The 12,583-nt window shown below is 39.5% G+C and overlaps 1 protein-coding gene and 1 long non-coding RNA gene across 3 annotated transcripts; one reads left to right on the top strand and one right to left on the bottom strand.

Annotated features, from left to right (window-relative positions):
• The first annotated feature begins 1,179 nt into the window (after positions 1-1,179).
• On the top strand, positions 1,180-10,214 carry pdcd4b (programmed cell death 4b). 2 transcript variants are annotated; one of them, XM_085459893.1, is made up of 12 exons: positions 1,180-1,342; positions 1,786-1,891; positions 2,157-2,474; positions 4,287-4,381; positions 4,535-4,648; positions 4,809-5,030; positions 6,158-6,255; positions 7,894-8,008; positions 8,795-8,902; positions 9,086-9,211; positions 9,287-9,426; positions 9,521-10,214. In XM_085459893.1, the coding sequence occupies exons 2-12, from the start codon at positions 1,849-1,851 to the stop codon at positions 9,579-9,581; spliced, it is 1,440 nt and encodes a 479-aa protein (XP_085316019.1). In that variant the 5' UTR covers positions 1,180-1,342; positions 1,786-1,848; the 3' UTR covers positions 9,582-10,214. The 2 variants fall into 2 exon arrangements, with proteins under 2 accessions (XP_085316019.1, XP_085316020.1); XM_085459894.1 differs by having other exon boundaries at positions 1,182-1,342; positions 9,086-9,196.
• Positions 10,215-10,471: 257 nt separating this feature from the next.
• LOC146708148 (uncharacterized) lies at positions 10,472-11,831 on the bottom strand. Its single transcript, XR_014920931.1, has 3 exons — positions 11,747-11,831; positions 11,338-11,402; positions 10,472-10,780 (listed from the first exon to the last, which is right to left on the bottom strand). It is a non-coding gene; the product is annotated as an uncharacterized LOC146708148 (long non-coding RNA).
• Positions 11,832-12,583: the final 752 nt, after the last annotated feature.

The following is a 12,583-nucleotide window of genomic DNA, read 5'->3' as shown; positions in this document are numbered from 1 at the left end:
AAAACCAACAATAAAAAACATAACACATTTTTTGAAAGCTGTCACAGTCTTGTTTAAAACTAAAAATTATATTGGTATTTATTAGCCATATAAAATGAATTCATGTTTCTACACTCAAATCTTAGCCAGAACAAGTATAACATTCAATCACTTAAACCAATTTTTATGTTCAGAAATGAAAGTAAGGAATTATAAATGTGAATTATAAAGTCTGGTGGCCACATTTTGCAGACTCTCCAATACTGACTGTAACTTGGATAGCCTCCTCCTTTCTGAAGCCTCTGTCAGACAGTCAAGCTCCACACCCACAACGGTACTGGCATTCGGATTAGTGTACTGAATCTGTTATTTTTCCACCACACTCAGTGTAATGCCCTAGCACACAACAGCAAAGAGCATGGTACTGTCCAGCACAAACTCATAAAAGATCCTGAACAGCTGTAAAAGGAGCTCAGTCATCTCTGAAAATAGAAACAGAGGCCTTCTGTGTTTTTGATGAAGTCCAGTTTATTGTCATGAACACCAAAGTATTTGTAATCATCTACTTTCTCCACACAGACCCAGTGGATGAAAATAAGGGTCACTGGTGTTCGTGGCTACCTCATCCACAACCACTTTTTAGTGTTTAGTGTTTGCCACATTAAGATGCAGATGGTTTTACTCACTCCTTGTGACCAAGTTGTCCACCACAGCCTTATGCTCTTTTTCATCACTCTCTCTGATACATAGAGAGGTTGATGAGGAAGAAGGGCCATTTAATGGTAGAGAATTTATGCATATTTTGCATTAGAAACTATCAAAAAGCAAAAGTTTTAGCACTAGCATCTCAATATTCTTCCTCCATTATTGATTTTAGACGATTTTGGTGAAAATAAAAGACATTTATATAAATTTAGACATATACTTTAATCTTTATTTAAAAAAAAATACAAATATAAATGTATAAAGTACCACACAAATAGTTTATATTTTAATAATGTCTTATCCTAGGCTATCGATAATGTAACGTCAATAAGACCATAGCTTTATTATTATTATTTTTGGAAACCTGCATGTTGCAGCTGCCAGTACATGCCATTTTTGCCAATAAATGACTTCTATGTATAGAAAGTGCAGCTCCGCGACATCGCCGACAGAGGGCAGCACTTAATAAAGCACACGGGCCTCACAGAAATTGCGAGAAGGAAATCCGTGTTGCATGCTGATTGGCTCTTTCTTTAAAAAACCTTTCCCCCAGCCAATGAGCAAAGGAAAAACATTGGCCTAAGTGCCAGCGTTACCTGTCAGTAAAACAAAAACAACAGTGTTCGTGTCACAGTTTGGAGCTTGGACACAGCAGACGGTCGGAGATTTTTCTGTTGTTTTTTTTCCAATGCTGTGATTTATATGACAGCGTATATAAAGATATTAGGATTTTATAGATGTATTTCAAGATGGAGAACGAGCTCGCGACTTTGCAATTTGACATTATGTTTAATTGACGTTCGGGCTTCGAGAAGAAGAGCTAGATAACCGTTAGCGACGCATAAAACGCCTACAAAAGTGCGGATATTGGACGGTGTGGGCGTTTTATTCGTTGATACGCGCACGGAGATAGATTTTTAAAGCAGTTACATCTCCTAGCAGTGAATATTTAAGCTAATGTAGCGTTAGGCATTGTTTATCAACAGTGCGACTTTGAATGAACAGGGGGAGGGGGGAGGCGTGGTGTTACTGAATCTTGTCTGGGCTTGTTATCGACGCACGTCCACACATAAGGTGACAGTTTCTTGTTCGTTATTGCAGGTATCGCTTGAAATTCTGTTTTTGCGCCGTTCTGTCGCAAAAGCTTCTTTTCTACTGTAAATCATGGCAGCTGACTGCGAGGCCTGGCTGAACGCAAACCCCGTGGGTAAGTGTGAGCATTTAGAGCCATTTAAGTATTGTGCTTCATCAGCTGGATAGGATGTGGGGCAGTGGGGGTTTTTTTTCATGCGGAAGTGGGTGAAAGTATGTTATCTTGCACTGTGTACAGATTCGGTTACTTTTTTTACTCCCCCTCAGCTGTAGTCTGTGTTTAAGTGCAGATAGAAATTAACTGCATGCATGCATATTGTCAATCAAATCAAATCAAACCAAACACGAACTCGCCACAATTTTCTCTTGTAAACCAACAGAGATTGGAGACCTGAGTGACTCTTTTGTATCTGGGGAGGAAGACAATGGAGGTTTCATTATCGCTAATAAAAATATTAACAACGAGATCAATGGCAACTGGGTGGCCTCCTCTAGCAACAGCATCCATGAGGCACGTCTGAAGGCCAAGGCCAAGCGGAGGCTGAGGAAGAACTCCTCCAGGGACTCTGGCAGGGGGGACTCGCTCAGCGATAATGGAGATGTGGTTAGGGGAACTTCAGTGGCACCCACAAGTCCCAAGAGCAAGCTGTTAGACAGAAAGTCCCGGCTCGGGAAGGGCAGAGGCCTCCCAAAGAAAGGTAAGAGCATATTATTAAATGAAGAACGTAGCACAGTTGTAACCAAAGCACGGTCGTTATCAAAGGCATGTGAATGTTTATCAAAGAGCCATTTGTATTTCAGATTCCCGGACTTCAAAGGGAAGGTGCTACAGCCACACATTCATGTAGTGCTGTCATCCATTCTTGTTGTTGTTGTCGTTGTTGTTTTTATTTTATGGAAGCCATAAACCAATTAACAAGTAAACAAATGGCTCCGACTCACTTGTATCCTTTTTTTCCCCTTGTCATCTGCTCAGCCAAGCCTTTCTGGAAATTTCCAGGCTTCTTTGCAGAATGGTGAATGCCCCCCTTCCCCAAAAATAGCATTGTAACATAATCGTTCGTTGTAACTAGTTTTGTTAATAGGAGGTCTAATTTATTTATTTTTTTTGTTGTGAGAAGGTTAAAATAAAAACAATCCTGGTACCATTTTGTGTATAATGTACCACTAACTGCTTTCGTTGTTGATATTAATGCACAGGATGTGACATGAATAGTCCATCTTTAAGATAACTATTGGATGCACAGGTGCTGTTTAAAGTTACAGTCACAAGGCTTATAGAGCATCTGATTTCCCGTGTTTTTGTTGTCTATCTATTTGGGTGTAAAGCAACATTAACGCTATAGATAATTATGCTATTGAAAATATAATTTTTTCAATCAGCTGGAAATGTTGCATAATGGCTTCTCTGACCTGCCAACGTTTTGCCTCTTGTATAGGTTGTATAGATAATTGTTGATCTATAAGTAGATGAGAGTTTAGCAAAGTGTCAGCATTTTCCAATCCTTCGGCCACCTCTCGCTGCAGATCTTCAGTGATGTCAGCATACAGTTCTCGGTTACAGTATGTGTCCCTGCAGACTGCAGTACAGTTCAGGCATGGGCATGTCTAGTTTCTCCCTGCGCAGAGCCTGCCCTCTTTTGTTTCTCTTTCTTTTTTTTCCTCGATTGCGTAACAGAACTGCCACACTATCAGAGCCTGGCAATTTGAGCTTGTAGCTTTCTTGCATGAAAATTTTATGCATTTAAGGTTTGGAAAAAGTGTAATGTTTAAATGCTAAAGCTTGGCGGTTTTCACAACCAAGGTGGACTCTGCTAAATATAGTGACATGTCGTATGCCACATACTGGGTGGGAGACTAATGGAGGTTTTAAGGGATGTCTCACAAGCTGCTTTGGCATTCAGCTTCTTAAACCGTCTGCAATCTGCCAGTGCTGACCTCAGAACTGGCAGATGTTTGCTGCTTGTGTCTACACAGAAAATGTAGCCTGGGAAGCATGTTGGCAGCAGCTTCAGTTCTCTGCATGTATCTGCATAGGAAGTATTTAGCGAGTAGACCCCCATATACCAACACAGTGATGCATGTAACATACAGGAACTTGACTGGAGTGAAGTGATTTTTGGATTGGTACAAATTATGCAGACAGATTGATTAAATTTAGACTAAATGCTAATGGAAAAACGAGTATTTTTCCCTTTTTTTATGACTAGAAGCCCATTTCTTAAAGGAAGTTTGTACTCTATGACCAAAGCAAGTCAGGATATTCAGGAAACATGCAGTAAATGAAGTATCAGTAGCTGTTTTAGTTCAAAGTAGAGCACCAAATGCATTTCACATTTTAAGCTTATGACTAAATTCAGTCCTGTTGTCAAACCTGTTTGTACACTTGATAATGAAACAGTAAGATTTGCCACTACATGTGGGGCACTAAAGCTTTTAAAAGAGAAAAAGAAAGCACTTTGACAATGTCATGCATCACAATTCATATTGTCACTGCCCTTTGTCTCCAGGTGGGGCTGGAGGAAAAGGTGTATGGGGCAGATCTGGTGAAGTTTATGAACCAGAGGCAGTAGATGAAAGAGACCCCAACTATGATGAAGATCAGGTAATTGTTGTGCTGACATCACCTGGATTATTAATTATTATTATTATTATTATTATTATTATTATTATTAACACAGGCTCTTCTACAAATGTAAAAAAAAAGGATACATGTTCCACAAACAAGTGTGACTGAAGTGCGATTCTGCTTTGTCAGGAAAACTGTGTGTATGAGACGGTGGTCCCCCCGTTGGATGAAAGGGACTTCGAGAAGACTGTTACCCCCATAGTGCAAGAGTATTTTGAACATGGAGACACAAATGAAGTAGCGGTGAGTGTTACCAAGTTAATGTAGATGCATACTGGCAGTTGAGGTGAGCTACTCTATTACAGAAGCTGAGATCAACACACAATAAAAAAACAAAAAAAACAAACTGATATTAACACAACCATGAATTCTAAGACAAGTTGGTGTCCTTTTCCTTTTCCAGGAGCTGCTTGCAGAGCTGAACCTGGGGCCTATGCGGAGCGTGGTGCCCTCACTGGCTGTAGCACTGGCCCTGGAGGCCAAAGCCAGCCACCGAGAGCTCACCTCCAGGCTGCTGGCTGACCTTTGTGGGCCTGTTTTATCCCACGGCGACATGGAAAAGTCATTTGACAAACTCCTCAGAGAGTTGCCTGATTTGGTACTAGACACACCTGGGGCTGCTCAGGTGAGTGTTTGGAGACAAATGTGTGTATACTTAGTCCCCAGATAGCAACTTATTCTGTTTGTGTGTTTTCTAGTTACTTGTTTCTTGAGGATATGAGTCCAAACTAGGTCTTTGCAGTTAAACAAAAGAACTTCAGTTATAATTCTGGCTTTCAGCGATAATTGGAGCAAGATAATCGAGATAAAACAAGTGGTAAAGGACATTTAACAAACTGACTTCCTGAAGAATAATTATTTCAAGTCAGTCCCTTTAAAGAAGATAACAGTTTTAACACTCGTCAGCTAGAAGTATGCTTTTTGTTTGAAGTGTTAACATAGCTTGTGGTTGAGCACAGGGGAACAACGCTGTGGGGTTTTTCTTTTCTTTTTTTTTTTCTTGTGTGTTGGTGTGCGAGAGAGAGCCGGTGTGTTTTTTAGAGCTCTTTCCCTTTCGGCCTGCACAGACATGAGATCTGTGGCTATTGTCTAACTGTGCTCGCAAAAAGCAAGCTCAGCAAAGGACGCTAAAAGGGTTATTCTGCGTACTTCCCCCCGCACCCCTCCTCTCGCCATCTCATTGGGTCTCGCTGGTCATGTCTGTCCCACTCTCCAAATTCTCAGTGGGTTTAAAGGGACATTATGATAGCGCCCTGCCCCCACTTCCTTCCCTTCGCGCTTTCGCTCTCTCAGTTTCACACACAAGCCCGCACACGCCCCCTTACTCCTCATTTGCCTGTCGGTCTAGACACAGCAGTGGGTCAGCTGAGATGTAGCTGCCTCTTGTCTGTACAGGAACAATGAGCAACAGTGAGCCCAGGCTTTGTGGAGGCCAGAAGAGCAAAGGCAGCTCTTTCATTTTCCTCATACACGTGCTCACACTACTGTAAACAAAGAGACACGTGCAAGTGAAGCAACAGTCAGTCATCTGTCCAGTCAGTGTTTTTGTGGGGCCTCCAAACTGAAGCTTGTAAACTACAAATAATCTTATTGTTGCAGGCTGTGGAAAGCCGACTTTATTTATGCCGAAAATAAATGACCAGCCAATCATATCTCCTGATTTAGTGGGTTAGCAGCTCTAAGAAACAGGAACATGGTGCAAGAGTGTTTAAAATTATTTGCTTTTTTCCCATCTTTGTATCTCTCTTTTAGTTGGTGGGTCAATTCATTGCACGAGCTGTAAGTGACCAAATATTATCAAAGACCTACATCGAAGGCTACAAAGGAAAAGTTGACTGTGAATATGCAAGGTATGTCATTCTTGGACTCCACCACAATAGCTTAGCATGATGAAACAAGGAGTTTTATTCTTTCTCCCTTTAAATAATCTCTTCTAATTTGCTAGCCTTAGCAAACAGAAGGTTTGTGGCAGTAGGTGGGGAGCTGTTGGCCTGGTATTACCACATTAGGAACATTTCTCTGCCGTCAGAAACAGAGCAATTAATCTGGCGAGTCTGAAGCTTTTGGCTCACAGGGATTACTTGTTCATACACTGACCTCATTATTTTAAACGTTGACCATGTTAAATATGAGCACCTAACTATAAATAATAATGAGCGTAATAATTTCTGTTGAAAGGATCAGGGTACATGTTAAGTTTGTATTTTAGCTATACCATATGTAATTCTATACGAAAAACTGTATACAAAATCTGTATTTCAGATTTTGGGTTAGATCAAAGTTTGCTAAATAAATAGGCAGTAAATATTCTACAAAAATTTTCTTTGGGTTTTACTCTGGAGCTCGAATAAAATGATAGCAAAAATGTTTTTTTTTTTTTTTTTTTTTTCTGTCTCAGAAAATAAATTTGTATAAATCTCTTGAAACTCATAATATTTGCCAGCTGTAGCCTATGTGGGGTAATAGTTAGGATGGACGGTTGAAAATTTAGTTTTTTATTATTGTTTTTTTTAAATGGCACAAAGATGTCCAAATCATTAACTTTGTTTTTAAAAAGTTCATGGAGTCAAAAAGGAATGTTTGTTTTGTGTTTTTTCACAGAAATTAAAAATGTCTTCATATATAGCCAGATCTTTTAGCAATAAACTGATTTCAAACCCACAATAGGTTGCTTTTATTATATTGCTTTAATGGTTAGTTACATGTTTGTCTGCACCATTTGCATTTTGAGAGATCAGGGTAATTATAGCTGTTGGAATAATGCAATAAGTCAATGTGATTCATGAGAAAAGAGGATTTAGTTTAGCCTTGTGATCAGCTGTTCTTGTTGTCCTCTAATTGGAGAGCAGCAGGTTAACACGAACAGTATTGTTTAAAACGTTTTTGCCAGTGATGTGAGGATGCTTTCAAAAATATTGCCATTTATATTGTTTATCTAGAAACTGAATAAAAGTGTGCATTTATAAAAAAGGACAACAAAACAATATCTAATAAAAATAAAATGTTGGGATCATGATTTGCTTTTGAAACTGCACCAGTTCTCACAGTGTACAAGGTGTTTGGGGCAGGTTGGTTGAATGAAGACTGCCTCAGTGCCCATGTTTTTATGTAATCCCAGACTGACTCTTGTTTTTTGTGATCAGGGCTCTGTTAGGACCAGACCATCTGTTGCAGGACTCTTCTTCTTCTTTTTTTTTTTTTTTTTTTTTTTCCTTCTTGTTAAGAGTTTGTACTACATGTTGCCTGTCTAATTTGTATCTAAGAATGCAAATGTCCAATTTTCCTTGCTAGCTTGCTATTTGGAGAAATGTAGATTGAGGGTAGAGGATTTAAAGTTCCCAATGAGGAAGTGTGCATCATGTGTGTTGCCTCCAGCACGCTCTACTCAGGCACCACCTCTTTTAAACATTACAAGCAACTCTCCAAAACAAGGAGAGAGAGTTTAGGTTAAAGTTTTATAAACCTTGTGTGTATCGCTTTCTTCTCAGGGCGGCTCTGGACCGAGCAGCTGTGCTACTGAAGATGAGTATGGGTGGGCTTCGCATAGATAGCCAATGGGGGACAGGTGGAGGCCAGCAACCAGTCATACAGCTCATCAAAGAGGTAGGTTATATGAAGCAGAATCAAGTACACTCTGAAATGAAAGCAGTTTTTCTGAATTGTAATTGGTTCTTATTATAAAGCTCGAATAAAATTGAAGCAGCACTGTACAGTCTTCATCATGTATTTGGGGGGTTGTAGAACTTCTTCCTAAAATGCAAACCGTGCCATGTTGATGAACCGGTCCTGCCTGGTCTCGTTGTTGTTTTCAAAATAGCAGTCATATGTGGGAGAAATGTTAAGAGGTCTGAAAGCGAGGAATTGGTGAAGTAAAAGTATCCCAAAAAAACTTTTCACAACTTTTGAGCAGTTGTGTGTAAAATGGGCACATGGGCGATCGTGGCTCAAGAGTTGGGAGTTCGCCTTGTAATCGGAAGGTTGCCGGTTCGAGCCCCGGCTCAGACAGTCTCGGTCGTTGTGTCCTTGGGGCAAGACACTTCACCCGTTGCCTACTGGTGGCCGTCAGAGGGCCCGGTGGCGCCAGTGTCCGGCAGCCTCGCCTCTGTCAGTGCGCCCCAGGGTGGCTGTGGCTACAATGTAGCTTGCCATCACCAGTGTGTGAATGGGTGGATGACTGGATATGTAAAGTGCTTTGGGGTCCTTAGGGACTAGTAAAGCGCTATACAAATACAGGCCATTTACCATAAAATATGTCTGTTTTCATCACTTTCAAGTGAAATTGGAAAGCAGATGGCAGCAGACTTGCGTTTTGTTTTTCTTTGTGTAGCTCTTTGTTACTGTATGGATATTGCCATAACAAAAATTCTCATTTGTATTCTGTCATGCCAGATGAACCTTCTTCTGAAGGAGTACATCCTATCTGGTGACAGCAAGGAGGCTGAGCGATGCCTCAGAGATCTTGAGGTTCCCCATTTCCATCACGAGTTTGCCTATGAGGTAAATTCATGGCTACATTTGATGTAGCAGCAGACACATTAAATGCAGTCTAAATGTAAAATGTTATAAAACTACTGAAACATTTTATCTGTTTTGAGGGGATTTCTTTAGCTTTACACCCTTAATGTTGCATTGTGTGGTCTTCAGTTAAATTAAACACAGGATTGTGAATGTTTCTCGCAGGCGATAGTGATGGTGTTGGAGTCTAATGGAGAGAAAACTTTCAAAATGGTTCTGCAGCTACTCAAGTCACTCTCTGTGTCCTCCGTGATTACTGTGGACCAAATGAGAAGGGTATGGTGCCACCTGGTGTGTGAATTATGCACTGCTTTTTTTTTTTTCTTTTTTTTGTAGGCCTGTAAAATGGTTGTCTTTTTCTTGTAGGGCTACCAAAGAGTTTACATGGACATCGCTGAGATCAACATTGATGTCCCTCGTGCATACTTTATCTTGGAGCAGTTTGTTGACAAGAGCTTCAGCATGGGAATCATTGATGTAAAGTTGAGGGATCTCTGTCCCTGTCGGTAAGCACGCTGGTTTTCACACACATCTGACACTCGTCTCCAGAGATGTGCTTCTGTTTTTGTTAATCATGTTGTTGCTCTCATCTTCTCTCAGGGGCCGTAAGAGGTATGTCAGCGAGGGAGACGGTGGTGTTGTCAAACTTGAAAGCTACTGAGAAGACTTTGTGTGCCATATTACCCCAAAAAACATAAAGCTACTTTTTTACTTGCATATTTTTCAAAGTACCTGAAAAATGGTTTTTCTCCTTTCTAATGGTCAAAAGAAGGTACATTTCCAAAATTGAGGTAAGGGTAATTTAAACAAAAATGCACTTGTGATTGAAACTAAAGTAGATCACTCTCTCCAAGGTGTTTCAATATAAACATTTACATAAGCTAGCTCTTAAAGTGCCACACCTCTCCGTGTCAGTCATTCCACATTGTTTTGTACAGTATTTTCTTGTTTTCACTGCCACTCCTTTTGTGTTTTCTAGAAAGCAGTGTTTGTATTGACATGACTGGTTTGTGTCAAGAGCTTTATAAAAATGTATTAAAAATAAAATAAAATAAAAGGGAGTTTGTTGGTTCAATGCAATACTGGCTTCCAAACTAGCTACTGTTTCTATGCTGTGCTAGGTTTTCAGTCTTTAATCACACATCCGTGGCACGAGTTCTGTGCAAAAACGAATACCAATCAGGTAACTTCACAAAGTGGTGTGTTAAGAGTGTTTATTTTTATATTTGGGGAATAAGGAGTGTGAGAGACACCCTGACGTTCCTTGATTGTTGATTAAATCACTATGAAATCATTTCATCTGTTTTTGTCTGTTTAACACACAGTACTAACTGCATACTGCAACTTAAATAAGCAGTTATCTGAAATATATAATAATAATAATAATGATAATATAACACTTTAAAGTAGTACCTAAGTAGCTCACTACCCCTACTGGCAAGTAACAGATATAATCTTTGCTAATTCCATGCTATAGATCATTCAACAATAACCACAGAACAGCAAGACTTTCAAAAGGGACAAAGAGGGATTAAACACTTTTTTTTTTTTTTTTTTTTTTTTTTTAAACTCTGTAACGCCAGATTCCCTCCAAGTCCATACAAATACATTCCAGTGCTTGGAATCAGTGTGTTTGCTTGATCCATCTGAAGGACTTTTGCCAGTTTAGGCATTTGTTTTTTTCCAATCCTTCACTGGGTATCTACTGTAGTTGCTCCTTCATTGCCAGTTCCTGTTGTTTAACAGCCTCTTGAGCCTCCATTTGCATTTTCTCCAGTTTCTCAAGGGTGACTGATTTGAGTGGGAGCAGCTTTGGCTTACACAAAACCATAGTAGGGACATCTTCCATGGAGAGCTGTCCTGTGAGGTGCATTCAAACAATCCACAAATGATTAAATTTTAATTTAAGCATAAATGAAAATATTATGTAAAAACCTAGCATGTCTGCTATTTCTCATAAAAGTCTGCAGCACATTAGCTGTGAGAAATGTTCTCTTTACACTTTAACCTTTATAGTACTGCAAACAGAGCTACTGTTCTATTTAAAGGAGTTTCAAATATACGATGCTACATCTATAAACTTATATCTTTTCAACCACTCCGGAAGAATTCAACAATATTTTTGATATCTGGTCAACTAGTTACCAATCTGGCATCTTACACATCTGATTGTGAGCCACTGAACAGCTTGTTCTTACTAACAACCCGTACACCTTTAACTAAAGAAAAGCAATATTGTCCCAAATGTTGACCCGAATTATATTTTTAAGCCAGAAAAGACTTTCAGGAGAGACCACAGAGCATATCTTGATTAAATCTCCAAGCTATTGTGAAATTTCAGTTCACTTCACGTGTTGTCTTGAGAGACACAAACAACCTTTTGTAACTACTGCTGTCCACATAGCTTTGGTACAAACCTTGTTTAGGCAGAACTTCTCTGAATATTGATTTGATCTCTGGCATGGTGTCCTCTGAGTGCTCGCTGAAAGGTAAGCATATTTGGACATTTCACGACTTTTTGACACATATTCATAAATTCCGAATAGTTTTTGCATCATTAAATGCTCTCCGCTCGAGAGGGAATGCAAAATTCAAGGAGCCTGTTAAGTTTTATAGTGGGTATTACATAGTTTATAATAAACTGGTCAGAAGGTTAGCCACAGGTCAGTACACAGTGCTAGCTAGCTAGCTACACTAACGATAGCTTTGCTTTTAGCGAACGCTCTCTAATCCAAAGACACAATGTCTCACCAATGCACAACAGTATAAACAAATCAATACTATTCACCCACTCGGGCATGTGTAAAATGGAAATCTTTTTCTCACCTTCAGCACCAGGTAAAGATTACAGTTGTCAAGCCAACGCGTCCGCAAGAATCACGTGATTTTCTTCTGTTGTCTATTTAATTTGAACAGTGTTTTACTGGCACCTATAGGCAGCTAGCAGAATAGCAAAACTCAATAACTTGAATAATGTTTGACGCTATGAAGCAGGCTTTACAGGGTCATTGAGCGTCTTTTTGTACTTTTATTTTTGGACAGAACATGTGTATGGATGAGAGAGACACATGTGTGACAGTGTAGCTGTAAGGAGCAGAGGTAGATGAGTTTAAGCATATTGGAGACAAAGTTATAGAGACAAGACTGCTGCCAGGCAGGAGTAAAGAAAAGAAGACCAGAAGATTTGTTGATGTAGTGAAGGAGGACATAGTTGGTGTGACAGAAGAGGATGCTAGGCGTAGGATGTGATGGAGGCAGATGATCTACTATGGTGAACCATAAAGGGACCAGCCAGAGAAGGAAAATAATTATGTGCACTTATTGCACTGATATAGGTTGGTAATGTTTCTGTATATCCAGAGAGATGGCTTCTGGTTGGCTTGAAAATAGCTAAGGGGTGTGTCGAGTACTCACATTTTTAAACAAAAAATATTAGATCTGTCAGGGGAAATTACTGCAGATGAAAAGCATTATTTCACCTTCAGAGTTTTGTATATATTTCAAGTATTTTATATATGTTTCAGTGGGATATAAAAAATGAGTACCTTAAAATACAATTTTGAATGAATACTTGACAGCGTTATTAGTTTGTAGTATAACCACTCTCAAGTACGGATGTCATGGTTGCAACAAATATATAGATGATTTTGTCTGTGCATAATC

The sequence above is a fragment of the Copadichromis virginalis genome, linkage group LG6 (assembly GCF_057382275.1).
Source record: "Copadichromis virginalis isolate Kocher_CV1m ecotype Utaka linkage group LG6, C_Virginalis_male_GT1.1, whole genome shotgun sequence".
NCBI lineage: Eukaryota > Metazoa > Chordata > Actinopteri > Cichliformes > Cichlidae > Copadichromis > Copadichromis virginalis.
The sequence above is the reverse complement of the archived record's forward strand: the minus strand, read 5'-3'. Positions and strand labels throughout refer to the sequence as shown.